This window comes from Thermobia domestica, chromosome 11, assembly GCF_964235325.1.
Source record: "Thermobia domestica chromosome 11, izTheDome1.hap1.1, whole genome shotgun sequence".
In the NCBI taxonomy this organism is placed as follows: Eukaryota; Metazoa; Arthropoda; class Insecta; order Zygentoma; family Lepismatidae; genus Thermobia; species Thermobia domestica.
The window spans coordinates 217,687,784-217,706,354 of record NC_137464.1 but is presented as its reverse complement, the minus strand read 5'-3'; the positions used below and the strand labels follow the sequence as shown (position 1 = coordinate 217,706,354).

Genomic DNA, 18,571 nt, shown 5'->3' with positions numbered 1-18,571 from the left:
ATTTTTTTTTTCTTTGTTCAAATTCAATTTAAGATATTGGATACATTAGTTGTATTGATCGTACTTACTCTCAATACTCGTAAATGATTCAAAATTACTTTCGTATTTTGTACCTAAATATTTTGTGATCTTTACAGTGGATGTGAATGATTAACACATTTAAAAGGGTAAGTTCAGATTTTAATACCACCACTACAGCGCTCATCTAGCAGACAGTCCTGTAGCAGAGTCAATTGAGCAGAGTCTGCTGTGTGCTTTATCGTATGGAAAGTTTTTTAAAACACAGTTACTGGATTAAATATTTCACGATGCTGCAAAACTGGCTTGTTTCTTACATGAATGACAACTTAGATTTAATTTTCTAACGACGTAGGAGCTCCTTCGTGGCTAAGCGGTTGGCGTACGCGCCTCTGGCGTGGGAGACCCGAGTTCGATGCCCGATGGGGAGCTCATATAGTTCGAATTCCACGCTAATCAGGAACGTTAAGCTCAAAATCAGCTTAACTCCAACGACGTAGTTCGACGACAGTGTCACTGTAATTTCGACGTTTTTCTTGAATTAATTTCTACCTCAGCGATAAAGACTGACTGGGAAGTAAGACCTACCCTCCTTCGGTTAAGTCTACTGTCTTTTGAATTATCACACAAGATCCGTTACCCTAGTAAGTGTTTCAAAGTGGGAAAAAAAAAAAAAAAAAAAAGAGGCTATAAACTTTTGTTTGCGATAAAACATATAATAGCTATGTATCAACAGACGGGGCATATAGGCTGTGGAGTAGCCTTGCGCTCGAGTGGTGGCATGGGAAAATTTAGGACTTTCTCTTTCAAATGTTGTGTAGATTATTCACTTGTGGTGTATAACACTAGTTAACAAATTTAAACTTTTTGTTTGTTACATGAGAAAAATCACCTGATCTTAAAGGAACTTTTTGCGCTGAATTCGAATATGCACTCGGTTTCTCTCCATCACGTACAGTTTTCCCGTAACAGAGGGATTTTCGGGAAATTCCCTCAAAAATTTCCCTTTTTCAGATATTTTATTCCCCTAGCTCCTGTCCCCTTACATATAGTAACATAGAAATTATACCTAAGTATACCTTGATTTATATTTAATAAACCCTAAAAGTTTCGTTTCCGCTTTGTTCTTTCTAGAGAAATAAATATATTTGTATGTATACTGTGTGCACTGTTTATTGCACCTGATAGTAATGCTTTCAGATCTCCTGAGTTGGGGTAAAAACGATTTGCTTTATTACTACAAACACAGACATAAAAATGAATATTTACAATAGTCAACAACACACTTGTATTGCTCTCTGTAAATTAGAAACGTGTATAAAAATAGAATGTACTTCCAACGTATATTTTTTTAAACGTACAGTATATGTATATCTTAATACATATATATACAATTCTCCAAGTTTTTTCGTTTTGTTCATGAAATGGTTATCAATATTTGTTATCAAATGTAACAGAATGCAAAAGAACTTCCACTTCCCGAGCCCCCTACCAACTGGGAAGAGATATGGCCAAAAGACTCTGATGATGATCATGACCTTGATGAACCATCGACATCAACATGTACATCCAAGGATCCAACGTTCATCCCTGACTGTGTTCGCGAGCCACATTTCATCCGGCAATGTGAACTTAATGACCTAGTCCGTGATTTGCGCCTGACAAAACAAGAGGCGGAACTTCTGGGATCAAGGCTCCAGCAGTGGAACTTATTGGATGCAGAAACGAACATATCAGTGTACAGGAAAAGGCATGTTCAATTTTCAAGCTATTTCTCAATGCAAGATAATGTGTGCGTATGTACGGATATAAATGGGTTGATGGCGGAGCTAGGAATTCCTTACGTTCCAGAAGAATGGAGGTTATTTATCGACGCGTCAAAGGTCAGCCTTAAAGCTGTCCCTTTACATAATGGAAATAAAAAACCTTCTATACCACTTGCGCACTCAGTGATGTAACATCCTTACAGTGATTGGAGATTAAAAAAAAAAATCTTTTCATACCCCCCACTCTTTCCTTTATTTTTCTTTCCCCTATTACTTTTTACTTAATGCACTTGAATACAATCTCAATGGAAACTCATGAAGCAATTTATCTTTCTCTATATACACGATGATATAGGAAATGCCTTCTCTCTTTCTGGGTTGTTCCTTTATGAAAACTTTTTTTTTTTTTTTTTTTTTTTTTTTTTTTTTTTTTTACTCGATCGCCTAAAGTTTTCTGTTACCAAGCCACTATGATCAACATTTTCTATTAATCAGTAGATATTTTCATCACTATAACAACAAAATCTTAAGTTACGGTCGCCGGAATTCTAGTAACTCAGTAGCGAACGAGACGGTAAGAAGTCCTGTCACATGGTCGACAAAACTCTAACCCCATCTCCCATGTCATCTCCATAGCAACGATTTCAGAAGAAACCATAGGAGATATTAACCGTGTGTTGAATAAGGCGGGCACTTCACCGAAGAAAAGAGAAATAAAAACATTCCAAAGAAATTGAAATGTCTTTAAACTGAGATGACATGAGTATGGCCGTTAGACTAGGAAAGAAAGAAAGAAGAAGAAAAGAAGAAAAAGAAAAGAGAAGAAAGAAACAGTATCTAACCTGTCCACATAAAAGAATAACCCTGAGAGAAAACATTAAAAAAAGTAACTCTGCAATTTAAATTATTTCACTATTTCCCTTTTTTTTTTAACCAGTCACCGTTTCAACGATTACTCCATCTTCTTCTGTGCTATACAGCACTGAATATATGTATATATCTAGATCATATTTAGAGGAGTAATAATATATTACTTCATAATTTCGATTGATACTGTTTTCAGTGCATGCCTAAATTGGGTATTGATTTCTCTTATATATATTTGTATATATTCATTCACTATTGAAATATTCTTTATAACCAAATCGGAGTAAATCCACACCATCACATCAACCTAAAATACTTAAATACACAAATAAATTAAAATCTTACTAAACTACCATTAGTTGCTAGGATGCATTGGTCTACAAATTATAGAAAATAAAGAAACATTTTTTCCAGCTGGAATGGAATGTTTTTATTTCTCTTTTCTTCGGTGAAGTGCCCGCCTTATTCAACACACGGTTAATATCTCCTATGGTTTCTTCTGAAATCGTTGCTATGGAGATGACATGGGAGATGGGGTTAGAGTGAAGATTAAGGAATCCTATGACACCATGTCAACTTTGCTAAATCTTATAAATTACAAGGACCATTGTTGGCAAATATGTTGTGATCTCAAGGTAGTTGGTATTTTATTAGGACTGCAGTGCGGTTACACGAAGTACCAATGTTTTTTATGTTTATGGGATAGCCGAGCTGATGACAAACATTATGAAGTGAAGGAATGGGAACCTAGAGTGAATTACGTACCTGGAGAATGCAACGTCAAATACGCTCCTTTGGTAGATCCTAATAAGATATTACTACCGCCACTTCATATCAAGTTAGGACTTATGAAAAACTTTGTCAAAGCCATGGACACATCTGGTGAAGGTTTCAAGTATTTGCAAGATAAGTTCCCTAACCTGAGTGATGCTAAGATTTCAGCGGGAGTGTTTATTGGTCCCCAAATTAGGAAATTAATGCTTGATGATAGCTTTGACAGCAAGTTAAACAGTGCTGAGCTAGCTGCCTGGACAGCATTTAAGTGTGTTGTGCGCAACTTTCTGGGCAATAACAAAGCTGAGAGTTACACAGAAATCGTACAGGACATGATACAGAAATACAAAGAGTTGGGTTGTAGGATGTCTTTAAAAATCCACTTTTTGCACTCCCACCTCAGCTTCTTTCCTGCTAACCTAGGTGCTCTCAGCGACGAACAGGGGGAAAGATTCCACCAAGATATAATGGCAATGGAGAAAAGGTACCAGGGACGATGGGATCCTTCAATGATGGGGGACTATTGTTGGGGTCTTGTTAGAGAATGCAACATTTCTTACAAAAGAAGGAAGTAGTGTACGTTTTTGTAACCCAATGGAAGTTTCATATATTGTGATAGTTTTGATTGTCTTTTCATGACCTTTTGGTACATTTGTATTATTGTTTATTGTAAATTGTCACACTTGTAAATTATATTGTATTATATTTTATATATGTGTTTGTGGTAATAAAGCAAAACGTTTTACCTCAACTTAAGAGATCTGAAAGCATTACTATAAGGTGCAATGAACAGTACACACAGTATACATACAAACATATTTATTTCTCTAGAAAGAATAAAGCGATTATTACGAAACTTGGAGGGTTTGTTAAATATGAATCAAAGTATACTTAGGTATAATTTCTATGTTAGTATATGCAAGGGGACAAGATCTTGGGGTGTAAAATAAACGAAAAGGGAAATTTTTGAGGGATTTTCCCGAAAATCCCTCTGTTACGGGAAAATCGTACGTGATGGAGAAAAACCGAGTGCATATTCGAATTCAGCGCAAAAAGTTCCTTTAAGAACAGGTATTTCCTTTTATGTAACAAAACCTTTGTTAACTAGTGTAATTCATGAAATATTGACATACAAAATCTTGTACATCATTTTGAATCACGCTGTATAGTAATAGCGCATTTCGAACATAGGTAGTACCTATTGTGCAGTACTGTGAAATTACTATTAAAATTGAATAATGTCAAAAATGTTTTCTAAATATCACTCAATTCATTAATTTAACCTCAAAGAACATTTTACTCAGACTGTACATTGCTAAACAAGGATTTGTAAAGTCATTACACTCATTTAATCATTTTGTAAGAAAAGCCAGTAAACTTTCAGGTTAACGGGGTCTGCGGTGACTCAGTGGTTGAACACTCACCTGGGATGCATGTCCCGCCAAGTGGTCTTTATGGTGGACAAACGCGTGTGGGGGTTTACTAGGGGTTCTCTCGTTTTCTTCATTCCAACATTAGTATCCGTCCATTTCCTTTTAACCTTGGTGCAATAATGATGGGACGTTAACATAAGTAATGTATATATTTGAGTGTTAGTGGTTTAGTATTCCAGTAAACGTTAGCGTATCAGATGTCATATCACATCGTGAAATTAATAATTGTACTTTAAATAAAATCATTAATTAGAGTTGGCAAACCTGTTCTGGGTTTTTGTTTATGAACAAAGGATTACGATATATGTTAGTCTGCTATATCACTGTAGGGTTATTATTCCTAAATAGTACTGTCACAATCAGGGAAAAAAAGAAAAAGAAAAAAAAACTTTCGACCACAACTATACAGTTCTGTTCAAAAAAAAAAAAAAAAAAAAATAGCCATCCACCGTGCTGTAGAAGACTATATTCTGGCAACCTTCACTGGAAAATTCGAGTACTTTGGCTTTAAATAAAGATGTTAATTAACCAAAGAAGATCTACATTTAATTAATTTCAACTTTAGGTAAAAGCTTTCCAAAGAAATGTGAATGACTAAGTTTTTTTTTAACAAGACTGTACATTTTAATTAAAATTTCTTAAAATAATAGAAAAAAAAACATTATTTTAATTGTTTTATTTATTTACCAACTTTACAGCGGATTGCAGCCACCGTAAATACTCAGGAACAGAAGCGCCTGTTAATGGATCTGGATATTTCGATGCGGTCTTCTGATTGTCCATACACCGTTCAGTTTTATGGAGCCCTGTTTCGTGAAGGAGACGTGTGGATCTGCATGGAAGTCATGGACACAAGTCTAGATAAATTTTACACTAAAGTTTACAGAAATGGCAGGCAAATCAGAGAGGACATCTTAGGACATATTGCATTTGCTGTAAGTTGTGTAATTTCTTGATGCAAAATGAGCGAAAAGAATGTGTTCGTAACGTTGTATATTGCTGAATAGCGGTACATAATCTAAGAAGAAGCGAGTGAGATATTCAGTAATTGTGAGTGGATTTGTGGTGACAATTGCATATTTGTTTTAATGATGTGTTTATGTGCGTTTAACGAGGTTGGCTAACATGTGCAAGTGAAGTGCGTTATTGTTTGTTAATATGTAATTTTTCAGTTTAATGAGAGTGGTTAAATTATCATAATTGTTATATGAGAGTGGAAATAATATCTTCTCTCACGGTTCAGTTTTCTACGATATCAATTATCTAATTACTCAGGTGTGATGAGTTGGAGTGATACTGCATACGTAAGACTGGATGTTTGAAGATATTTATTAATTTTTAGTGTTGTAAATTGTCATATATGTGTGATATTTCCAGCAAGAATTAAATTCATGTCTGAAAATGTTGCTAACGTGATCTAAATGGAGGATACTAGCCGAAAACCAAAAGCAAAGAAATATTTTTCACATTGAGTTTCTACGATTTACTTTCTATTTTGAAATCTTCTTGTGTATCGATGTTAATAAGTTAAAATTAAAATACAGGAAAAGGCCGTTCCGCTTTCGGGACATAACATGAAGACCCGAGGGCTATGTGTGGCGGCAAAAGCTCCACACTTTCTTGATTTCGGCACTCATAAAAATATCAGCATTACCCTCTGGTCCTCTTACTTCCCCAGGTTGCCCCAGTTGAACATTTTAAAGGCTGGAGCTACATTGAAACAAGGGTAGAATGGGATCTCTCTCTCACCAGGAATCGAATTCAGGTCCCCTATTTTCCTAGGCAGACACCTTACTGACTATGGTACTGTGGTTTTGTAAGTCCAAATTAGTTGAAGAAATAGTTCTTTACAGCCCTTGGGGTTTAAATTAAGCGTGTAGTCGAAAATAGACTGTCTAGTATGTTTTGACCTAAAAATATCACGATGGTCAAAGGAGAGGGTGGGGGGAGGCTTCGCTTATTTTAATATGTTGTCATTGATTGGTTTGAATAATAATGCTGTAAACATTACGATAGAGCAGATTCACTGAATTTGTCATTAGGCGACTTAATTATTATTATTTTAGTACTTTGGTTTCATTCAATGTATCAAAAGAAAATGCTGTGATAAGCATAGCTCGAAATTACTTTTTATTTTCTCGTTCGCTTTGTCTTTAGGCTGTCGTGATTACATGAAAATATAATTTCTAGGCAACCCACTAACTCTTTTAATTTCGGGATCAAAAGAATCTGCCTGAAATTAATCACACACAATCATTATCCGTCTCTTAGAGCCTAAAGGGCATAAACATAGGACGTTCAATTATAATTTCATTTCATTTTCATTTCCGATCAAACTCGTGGGCATAATTTGTGTACTCATTTATTGATATCTACGGACTATACGAGAGCGTTTGACAATTCCATGACCTTGAAATTAAAGGAATGTTTGATGTTTTTTGACGTGGTCTCTTTTTAGCTCGATAGACTTTGTCCAACATTTTTCAAATAATTTTATGCTTTCCAAAAAGTAAGATCTATCAGATGCTCCAAAATAGGCGTTTGTGTCAAGCATGAACTCCACATCACATGGAAATCTTCCATCGAGCCAGATTGTCAGGTTGGTTAAGAAAGTCAGATGGGGCATATTTGGAGAATATGGGGGATGAGATAGCAGTTCGTACTGTAACTCGACAGTTTTGGCCATCGCAGTTACACATAGGTGTGAGTCGGATCATTGTCCTGGAGAAAGAAATTTTTTCTTCGCTGAATTGGGTTTCTTTGTCATCAATACTTCGAAAACTATCTAACAAAAGATATATAGTGTTTGAACTGTAATAATTTTACGCTTTTCCATATAGTCGATGAAAACAGGGCCACGGGAATCCCAAAATAGCTATTGTTGCTATGAGTTCAAGGCTTTTGATGAAGCACATTCTGCTGCTGAATCCCGTGCTTGTGTCAGGGTTAATTGATTTAAGTCAGAATCCAAATCAAATCTCGTATATCAATTAAAAAAAATCTCGTATATCAAATGTATTTTTGATTAAAACATATAAAATGCTATATTTTTGACCATTCTAAGACACGAATTAAATGTAATTCTGAAACTTACATCTTAATGCGTACGATGGTAGGATCTTAATAATACAAGTTCAAAGTATATAGTTTTATTTAGATTACAGTTAATGGGCCAAGAATTTTGAAAAAGTACTGATTTAATCATTTCATAATATAGGAGACTTGAAGAGAAAGCTTGAATCTATTTAACGTTCATTACTCACAATTTCTAATTCAGAATTGTACACATCGTGGTAATACATATTATAGCGTTTTTACCATAACTGAAACGTTTACTTACATATAACGGTCCGAACAATTTAAAATTAATTTTTGAACATAGCGTTTACCTCAAACTGTTTTTATCATATCACTGATTAAAATGCGTATCCAAAAGGGGGGAAGTCAAAATTTATGCTAAAAACAGTGTTTGAGGAGCCTCTCAAGGTAGAAAAATTATACTTGGTAAAACTCTTCATTAAAAATAATTGAACACATGTCCATCGCTTCTGCTTCTAAGGGGGAAGGGGGATTATTTCTTCCATATTCAAATCGACGTTGCTGTCTCATCTTATGGGAGAACGACTAAACCATTTCAAATTAATTTTTAAAGTAGTTAATACGTGGATGAAGCTTTTTTTTTTTTTTTTTTTTTTTATCATGTCACTTTCATCAAAATGCGTATCCTAAAGATAATAGAAGAGGGTGTTTGAAATGTGTTCTAAAAGTAGTGCCTCACGAGCCCCTTATTATAAATGGCCACGTAGTCTAGCGTCTTTAAAAAAATCAACATTTATACTATTCTCAATATATAAAATTAGCATCGACGTTGTCTGTTTCATCATCACGAGAGTGTGGTTACTTGGTCGAAAAAAAAAAAAAAGGGTATGAGCTTTTACAGGTTATCAGTCTTGTTTGAGTTTTTTCTGGGATTTCCTCATTCACAGCAGGCAAATGCCAAGATTATATCCCTGGACACTTTCTTCCCTACTTTCCTGGCTCGTCGAGGGACGTCATAAAGCCGTAGCTACCGGTAATGTCCAGAAATATAAATAAATAAATCACCGTCACAGGAAAACCATTTGGAATGAATTTTTGGATACAGTTAGCACTTGACTGTAGCCGGGATTTTACCGTGTCAGATGCATATGCTAAGAGGGGAAAAGTTCGAAATTTATTTATTTCGATTATTTACATGTTGAGGTTAAGGCTTTAAGAAAACTTAACTACCACCTAAACATGGAAAAAAAAAAAAAGCACCTCTATCCCTTTAAATTAGGCAGATAGAACTTGGTATGTAAAATCCTTACTGAAAATAAGTTGAGACGTGTCCAAGGATTTACAAATTTATGAGAAATTTATGATGAAAAAAGTAAATTCAAGTTGAAAGAAAAGGGATATACACGCTGTACAGCGCAATGCAGAATGGTAGCATATTCCACATGCGTATATTTTATTTCGGTTCTTTACTATTAAGATGCTTATAAAAGAGATATTAAGAATATCATAATTTCTTTCGTGCAATTATTCCAAAGTGAATTCTGAGATTTATTGTGATGACTATTTTTCTGTTAGGACAACAGTAATGTTTTTAATGCTGCTGAGGAACTGAGACATTTCAGAAAAGTTCAAAGATTTAATTTTAGAAAAAAACAAATTGATTCTTAAAAATAGTGATTTTTTTCACCCTGCTTCATAGTATTCTTTGTTTTCTAGTTGGTATTAATGTATCCAATATTCATGTTTCATCAACAGTGACCTAACGTCTCAAAAACTCGTTTGGTTTACGCTTCGACATGTCCAGATGCTGTCTCGAAAGGTTCATAATATTTCGCTTTTGCTAAACGGTGAACAATCGTAGCACCCTTCTTGCTGACAGTTTCCTCACTCGTAAATATTCAGGAGGAATATTAAAATCACGTTCGACTGAGATGTTAACCACCTTAGCTTTCTCGTGTATCGTCACTCGACGATCTTTCAACACAGCATCATTTATTTTATTCATTTTCTGCTTGTGATCTCCTTTGTACGCCGCGAATACTCAGCGCGGGAGACCCGGATTCAATTTCGGTGGGAGCTCATGTTGTTCGGATCCCACTTTAAGTTTTGGTCCACGTCACATATACTTTCGCTACTAAAAAGGACACTAAACTCGAGTTAACTAACCAAAGTCTCGAACACTCGTCATCGTTCATGCTCGTACGGCCACAACGAAATTCTGTGAACCACTCTTGCATCATTCTATCAGACGAAGCAGTTTCCATAATACTTGTCAAGGTTTACTTTTGTTCCCGTAATAGTTTTTCCTTGCAGAAGGTAGTCCTTAACTAGCACGATTTTGAACAACAGTACCAAAAATTAAAAACAATCAAAATTCTTCCAATTTTATTTATTAAAGGTTAACTTCAACTTTAAAATGAAACTTGTAATCGGACTGCCATCTCGTAAAATGTCACTTTTCACGGACTTACCAAATGCCTCCTCGTATACAATACAACAACTTAGTGAGTGCAGACTTTAATGTACAGTTTTCGGAATTATTTCGTGTATAATACACACTTTTAGACTTCCAAATTATGCCGTGCGTAAAAGTTAGAAGTCTTCTAGAACCGCTTTTTCCGTCCATCTGTCGACAGGTATCAGGGCAGAAATGATAAGAGTTATCGAGAAGCAGTTTTTGCTACCTACTCAGCGTCCCAAGATTAGGTTCTGTTAACCCTCTGTTCAAACCGGAAATGCTTTAAATTAACCATTTTTGGTTTCAACATTTACCACAATAAAAGAGAAACTGTAATAGATAGCTAAAAACTGTATTCTGCATTGGATTCAGGTCTCGAGAGAATATATTATAACAACCTACAGCACTCTACCGAAACCGGAACTGGATGAAATTTACTATTTCCAGTTTCAATACTGATTTCCATTAGAACAAAAATGAACATACCGAGATGCGGCTTTTTGCAGTCTATTCAGCGTGCCAAGAATAGGTTACATCTCCTCCGTTAAGCCTCTATTCAGATCGGAAGGGGTTCAGATTAACCGTTTCCGATTTCAACATTGCCATGAACAGAAACGATAATAGATAGCGACAAACGGTTTTCTAAAACTGATACAGTAGTGTCTCAAAAGTATGTATCATCGCGATCTGCAATACTCTACCAAAACCAGAAGTGTTTGAAACTTACTACTACTTCCGGTTTTAAATCTGATTTCAATAGAACAAAAACTGAGAGAGATCGAGAGGCGGTCGATTCAGCGTCCCAAGAATTAGGGATGTACCGATACAACTTTTTCATCGATACCCGATACCGATATTGAAGAGGCCGATACCGATACTTTCGGACAGATATATTATCAGGAATTTTCAGAATAATGAAATGATCAACTTTGTAATAGGAATATTAGATATATGGCCAAAAGCAGAGACATACAAAGACAAAAAGCAGAATTTCATATTAGGTTCCATACAAAAAATAAATTTCCTCTAAATTTATCCATCTCACATAAAATGAACTAAAAAGCAGCAAATTCTTATACAGGATGTTAATGAACTATACCGACAAACTGTGACAGGTGATCCCTCACATCGAAATAAGAGATGAAAGTTCATATGGACCTTTGCGAAAAGTGTATAATTTCAGAGCCAAGACTGTCCAAAATCGCGAAAAAGTAAATTTCAACAGGCCATTTTTCGAACTCCAGAAACTGTTAATGGTGGTCATTATCAACGTAAAGGAAGTCACGCATACGCAATCAACAAATGCATATTACATCAATTTTCGATGGGTGTGCAGGGTATAATTCTCAAATATGCTCTCAATAGAGTTTTCAGATGTATCCTGCTTTCAAGGAGGGTCCAAAGTAGGCAGAAGATAAGCTTTGACAAGATTTGACATCCAGTGCTTCGGAGTGAAGTCGGGAGTGTTAGGAACCGGTAGCTCCATGTTTTTTTTTTTTTTTTTCGGAATAACGTGTTATGCGATGTATTTCGTCACGGTGTATTTCACATTTTGTTCACTTATAAGCGTGAAAGAGAACATCGCAGCATGGTTTTTCCCGAGTACGAGAAACCGTGCTATTGACGATCCTTAACACTTCCGACATCGCGCCAAAGTATTCCGTGTTCACTGCTGTTAAGGCTTATCGTTTGCCTACTTTGGACCAATCATAAAGTCAGAGCATATCTCAAAATTCGGTTGATGGCATGTCTGGGAATTTCACCCTGCAGGGAATACTCTGCATTCGCATTGAACATTAATGAAATATACATTTTTGGATTTTGTATGCGTGACTTCCTTTACACTGATAAGGACCACCACTCCATGATTTCTCGAATTCGAAATAGGGCCCTTGAATTTTTTTTTTTTTTTTTTTTCGATTTTGGACAGCCCTAACTCTGAAATTATGCACTTTTCCCCACAGATCCATAGGAACTTTCTGACTTACTTTGATGTGAGGAATAACCTCTTACAGTTTGTCGATATTGTTCATTAACATCATGTAAAGTATAAACTTAATTCTAAGAGTCAGTGATTAATATTTAGATTGATAGTGTACTTTGATAGTTATATTGTATTTACGTGTCTCGATTACATGCATATAATGCAAACGGATGCTACCGTTACAAATTATTATTATTTACAAAATTATGCGTACTGAACCAGATGTTGCTTTGTATACCATAAAAAAAGGTTATTTAAGCGAAGTCGAAAACGATAAAACTATTTATTAACTTTAGAACTAATTGTTTTTAACCAGTAAGTAGGAGAAAATAATGAAAAATTAAGCGTGTTAAGGATTTCTTCCATAGCATTTTCTTCTGAATCGAAACCTCTGTCAAGTTTGGGATTCAAATTACGGGTCTGCTATTCTGACCATGGGAGCCCGAAGGGGGAGGCCTGGCTCAGGAAAACGTATACGTAATATAGCAAACCACGTATATTAAATACCAGACGTATATTAAAAAAACATAGTATGCCCCCCCTCCCGCCCCCGTAGAAAATTTTCTTCGGGCTCCCATTATCCTGACTGAGGACCTTTGGTTTTCTTCACCACTATTTTGGCATCGAGGAAAATATCAGTTGAGTACGAGTAGTGCAAATCAAAGGCATACATATGCATAAAGAAATCGATTGTACAATTGAAGGGGTAATTTGGATAAGGGCGTATCGACCTATTTCCGGTAAAATTAGATATACATATTTTCTGCAAGTTTGAGCATGTCCGTATTGTCTAGGTGGTGGTAGACGTTCGCTACGGAGCAGAGATATTACCTCGTCTCCAAAAATAGTGTGTGAATACGTTGGTTAATTGGATAAGGGCGTTTGTTTTTCTGCTCTCCTGAAAAATTGGTAGTTACACCCTTATCCAAATTTACTCCTCAATTGATAATAATTTAGATCAACTTTAAGTCTAAAAGCAACCAATGAAGTATGAGTGTCACTGTTAATATTAAACAAATCAAAAATATTCGGAAAATGTATCGGTAAATATCGGTGTCCATTTGCCGATACCGATACTCCCAAAAGTGGCCGATATCACCGATACGGATATATCTGTACATCCCTACCAAGAATAGATCTGCCTCCTCCCTTGTCCGTCTGTTCAAACCGGAAGTGGTTCAAATTAACTGTTTCAATATTCATTCATCGCCATAGAAGAAAACAGTCAGGCATAGCGAGACGATGGGTTTTGGATATGGATTCAGCGTCCGAGAACAGGTTCCATCTTTGATCTTTTTACTTTATTGCAACCGGGTCAATCCATATGAAGTGGTTCAAAGATGGGGGGAAATGGTTACTCGACCATCTCCAAAAATTATAAAACTTTGAGTGTAGCGAACCTTATGTATGAGAAGGTCAATAACATTATTCACGTTGTCTTATGTACAAGTGTTCCTGAATGGCGGCCATCTTTGTTGTCGGTGGAGTGCCATTTTTTGTACTTGCAAGCGTTTACAAAAACTACAGTTATTCAGGACGTACGTATCAGACGAACTCTAAACAAAAACGAATGTTTATAAACAAAAACGAATGTTTATAGGAGAGACTGAGGTACACGAAGAACATATGTTGTTGCTTCTAAATAAATATGCAGGGTTGCAAACCAATACATGGAATCACTAGAAAAATTACAGAAAATTATACTTTTAAAGGTGTTGTAATTTGGAATGGCAAATTACATAAGTGGGAAGTTCATAAATTTTGTGCTGAATACTATTGCTTGTAAAGAGTCTGCAGAAATATCCACACTTATGATACTACTGGCACCATAGATTTATGGGGGCCCGAAATTTAAAGTTTGAGATTTTGATGCCATGTTTGGGGCGTAATAATTCAGGAGGGCAAAGTTCTAAAAATTGCTGCTTAGGCCACAAAGAAATTCTGTATGTGAATAAACTATTGAAAAAAAAAAAAAAATCATGACAGATATTAACTTACATGGTAAAAACGCGAAGAAAGCACTTGCGTGACGATGGTCGTAGCCTGGAAAAAGTTAAAGGTTTTGATATATTTCATGCTAGATCTCAAACTATGCATGGTTCAGCAATTAGGCCCGTTTTTGTGTTTACTCAGTTTTGCAAAAACTTGCGAGTGGCGTTTGTTTCATCTTTCTAGCTCCGTGATCATTGCCACGTCTATATGGTAACGGGGTTAGCTCGTCCTTGCACCCACGACACCCATCGTTGAACTGGACCGCGGTATTAAGGCACTTAATGTTTCAGCAAGGTATCATTGAAATCCAATCCCAGTTACGGAAGTTAATGTGCTCACAAGGTTGCATTACACTTATCTATCCTATCCTGCTGAAACTGGCGTATTTGTGGAAAATATTTAAAATAATTGTTGTTTCTCTTCTCTTCTATAACATTACAGCAATAGCTTTTAGTAGCTGTAATTACAAGTTCTCGCAATTTCACGATTTAAGCAGTGTTGCAAACTTCAGCAATGTTTATCATATCTCCGGAACGGTTTGAGATATCGAAGTGCTGTAAACGGCAAAATAATTTACACATCCTTTACAAACCATACAAGTAACTAGATATGATGCTTATCTCAGCATATTTTCGAAATAAATTCTTTCAAAAAAATTAAATTTTCAAGCCTTAGTAACTTCGTTCCTATTCATTCGAAATAAGTCATACCATGACCATGGTATCCAACACTAAAGTACTTTCGATGTGCATTATCTTGTGCATCTCCGTTATGCTGTATTTGCGTTAAAGGCTTCCGAACTTTGAATGTTTGTGATACTATAATATCCTGTTTGCAACACTGGAATCCTGTTTGAATAATAAACGTGGTATTTTAAGATTACATTTGACACGTTGATTTGAAATATGTAATAATCAGACGTAGTGCTATTTTAAAAAAATATAACTTTATATTGGATTGGCAGCACTGTTTGTTGAGTCTTTCTATTTAATACATACAAAGATGTCCCCCTTCTTATAGTTGCTTCGTGCAAAGTTTCACTTTTCTCTCTTTTGGTTTGTCCGTTATAGCGGATGATCAAGATAAATTGTGCACTCTAGGCGTGCCAATGATAGTGGAACAAACGCCACTCGCAAGCTTGTGCACAACTAAACACAAACAAAAACTGGCCTAATTGCTGAACCATGCATAGTTTTTGACATTTAGCATGAAACATATCAAAACATTTAAATTTTTCCGGGCTACGACGATCGTCACACGCGTGCTTTCTTCACGTTTTTACCATGTTCTTACTTTTTTCTCCATGTTTTTTTTTTTTTTTTTTTTTTTTTGCAATAGTTTATTTACATACAGGATTATTTTGTGGCCTAAGCAGCAATTTTTTGCACCTTGCCCTCCTGAGATATTATATCAAGCATTGCATCAAAATCACAAACTAGAAATTTCGGACCCCCATAAATCTACGATGCCAGTAGTATCATAGCTATGCATACTTATGCAGACTCTTTACAAGCAATAGTAAGTATTCAGCACAAAACTTATGAACCCGCCACTTTATGCCATTCCAAATTACAGCCCCTTTAGAAGTAATTTTCTGTACTTTTTCTAGTGACTTCATATATTAGTTTGCAACCATGCGTATTTATTTAGAAGCAAGAATATATATTCTCCGTTTACTTCAGTCTCTTCTCTAAACTTTTCGCTTTTGTTTGGAGTTCGTCTGATACGTACGTCCTAAGCAACTGCAGTTTTCGTAAACGCTTGCAAATGCAAAAAAATGGCACTCCACCGACCACAAAGATGGCCGCCATTCAGGAGCATTTGTACATACGACAACGTGAATAGTGTTACTGACGTTCTCATACTCAAGGTTCGTTACACTCAAAGTTCTATAATTTTTGGAGGTGGTCGAGTAACCACTTCGTATGGATTGACCCAACCAGTAGTTATAGATGTACTACTTCAGGTTGAATATTGAATTCACATAGTTTGGAAGTCTGCTTTAGTTTTACACTGTGAAACGAAACTCACATGTTCGTTGTAAATATAAGTTGTAGACGCGTAAATGTAGTAGTACATACTGTGTCTAGAAATACTCTTGAGAGTTGTGTGACATTTGCCCAGCAAATATTGAAAAGGCAATTTACTAAAAGAATGTTCTGCCGTGACCCTGCCTTATCTCGAAGATTCGTTCTCCATACACTATGATTCTGAATCAAATAGAAAGTGGCTGGGTATAAGCTAGTAGTTAGCTTTTGAGCTTTGCAATCGGGAAACTTAGGGTTCGAATCTAATGACCATCATATTTTAGATTTTCTTCCGTTCTACTAGGCTGTTCTAACTTATACTGTGAAAACACATAGACCCTATGCTTGTTTAAACTTTCTCTCATGTAATGTAACGATCTTCCGAAGTTACTTCTCACAACATAGAAGCACCCATTCAGAACTGCCAACTTTTTAAATTTATCCATGTACAATCCGAGGCAAAAAACCTGCAACATGAGGATGTAAGTTTATTGTGAAACTACGCCTAACAGCACAGAGAATGAACATAACGTCTAAGTGGAACGAATCACGCCAGGATAAACCTCAGCCTCCCCTCGTGCACACTTATTTTGGAACAAACGACTTCGTCATTTCACAATAAACTTATATGCTCATGTTGCAGGTTTTTTGCCGCGCATTGTACCATGATAGATTGCTGTAGATTTACTTCATGTACCTCAAACTTGAGTTTACTATTAATGGTTACTGCAAAACAACTCTATAGAGAAATAAAAAGTTTGAAGTTGAATAAAAGGTGAAATGAAAGTCTAGAAAATGTAACGTATCGTACTTGCTTAGATATCAAGATAACTTTTTTGGTAATGCACAGGTCTTTAGGGTTAGAGTTCAGTGGGAAGCAGAGTAGATTTCGTGGTAAACAAACCTTGGGATTTTCCTCTTGTTCTGCGTCATTACTCCATCGCCATCAATTACCCCCGCCTTTATCCTAAAGGGTATAGCCACCTTGTAGAAATAAATTTATCGAAATTCTTGTTGACAACAAGCCATACGATAGCCACATAGAAGTTAAACCTCAAAGGATTATATCATAGGAAAGGTGCTATAAAGTGATATATACAAATTTTACAATTATATTTAATGCGAAATAAGGTTTAAAGAAAAGTATAATTTACCTACCATTTACATGTCTTTAGTAGCCGTGTCCTGAAATGTTTACCATATTTATCGTGTTGTCAAATATAAATGGACTAGATGAAATATTGGAGTAGTTTCAAGATTTTCAGATAGTTTAATTTAATAAGTGTAGAAAAACCTTTAATTTAAATATGCTGTACTTATAATATGACTATGTTTTTATTTTTATTTATTTTCTACAGGTAGTTAGTGCACTTCATTACCTATACTCCAGACTGAAAGTAATTCATCGTGACGTGAAGCCATCGAATATCCTAATCAATCGACAGGGGAAAGTTAAAATGTGTGACTTCGGTATCTCAGGGTATTTAGTGGACTCTGTTGCCAAAACAATAGATGCTGGATGCAAGCCCTACATGGCTGTAAGTTTGTTATTCTTACAAGAGTTATTATTATTCTATATTTACTTATAAAGAGTGAAAAATTTCTTTAAGAAAAATCTATTTCCCTCAAGGAAGTTTTTCCCGGATAGTGAATGATAGTGGCGTGATTTCAGTCAGCTCAGCTAGAACCATAGTTTCCAGCTAAACTAAGATTTAACTTTTTTTTTTCTTTTTTCTTTTTTTTTTTTTTTTAATAGTGTAGTGAGGTATATGAATTACATGAACTTGCACCGGGAACCGAAGCCGGATCGTCTGCATCTTCTCATTTGATATCTATCTCGACTGAAAAATTTTGTTTAAAATGTGGTGTATTTAATTCAAAATAGTAATAACCTTTAGTTTTTGTTTCTTGTATGAGACAATAAATAAAGGAAGATTGAATGGAGACAGTTCTATGTATTATGAAGAGACAGGTTACAGAATTCACATAGTGCACAAGAGAGAAAAAAAGAACGAAAAAAAAAAAAAACATCTATGAACATATTTCTTCCCTATTTGTAGTCGTGTATATTAAACGCTATAGTTATTATGTATCTGGTGAGTGTCTGCATTTGGTTTGTGGAATTGCTGCTGTTGTATGTAAGTGCATTTACTGTTGCGAAAAGGCTTTTTGGAGGACAAAGGTGATTTCCTGCAGTATTTGACAAGATTGCC

At 35.6% G+C, this 18,571-nt stretch overlaps 1 protein-coding gene across 1 annotated transcript in view; it reads left to right on the top strand.

Moving 5' to 3' along the window:
* lic (dual specificity mitogen-activated protein kinase kinase lic) overlaps positions 1-18,571 on the top strand; it is a 49,548-nt gene that overhangs the window by 20,858 nt on the left and 10,119 nt on the right. Inside the window, exons 5-6 of the mRNA XM_081731634.1 lie at positions 5,557-5,793; positions 17,717-17,896. Coding sequence (XP_081587760.1) covers positions 5,557-5,793; positions 17,717-17,896 — 417 coding nt within the window. The remainder of the gene's footprint in view (positions 1-5,556; positions 5,794-17,716; positions 17,897-18,571) is intronic.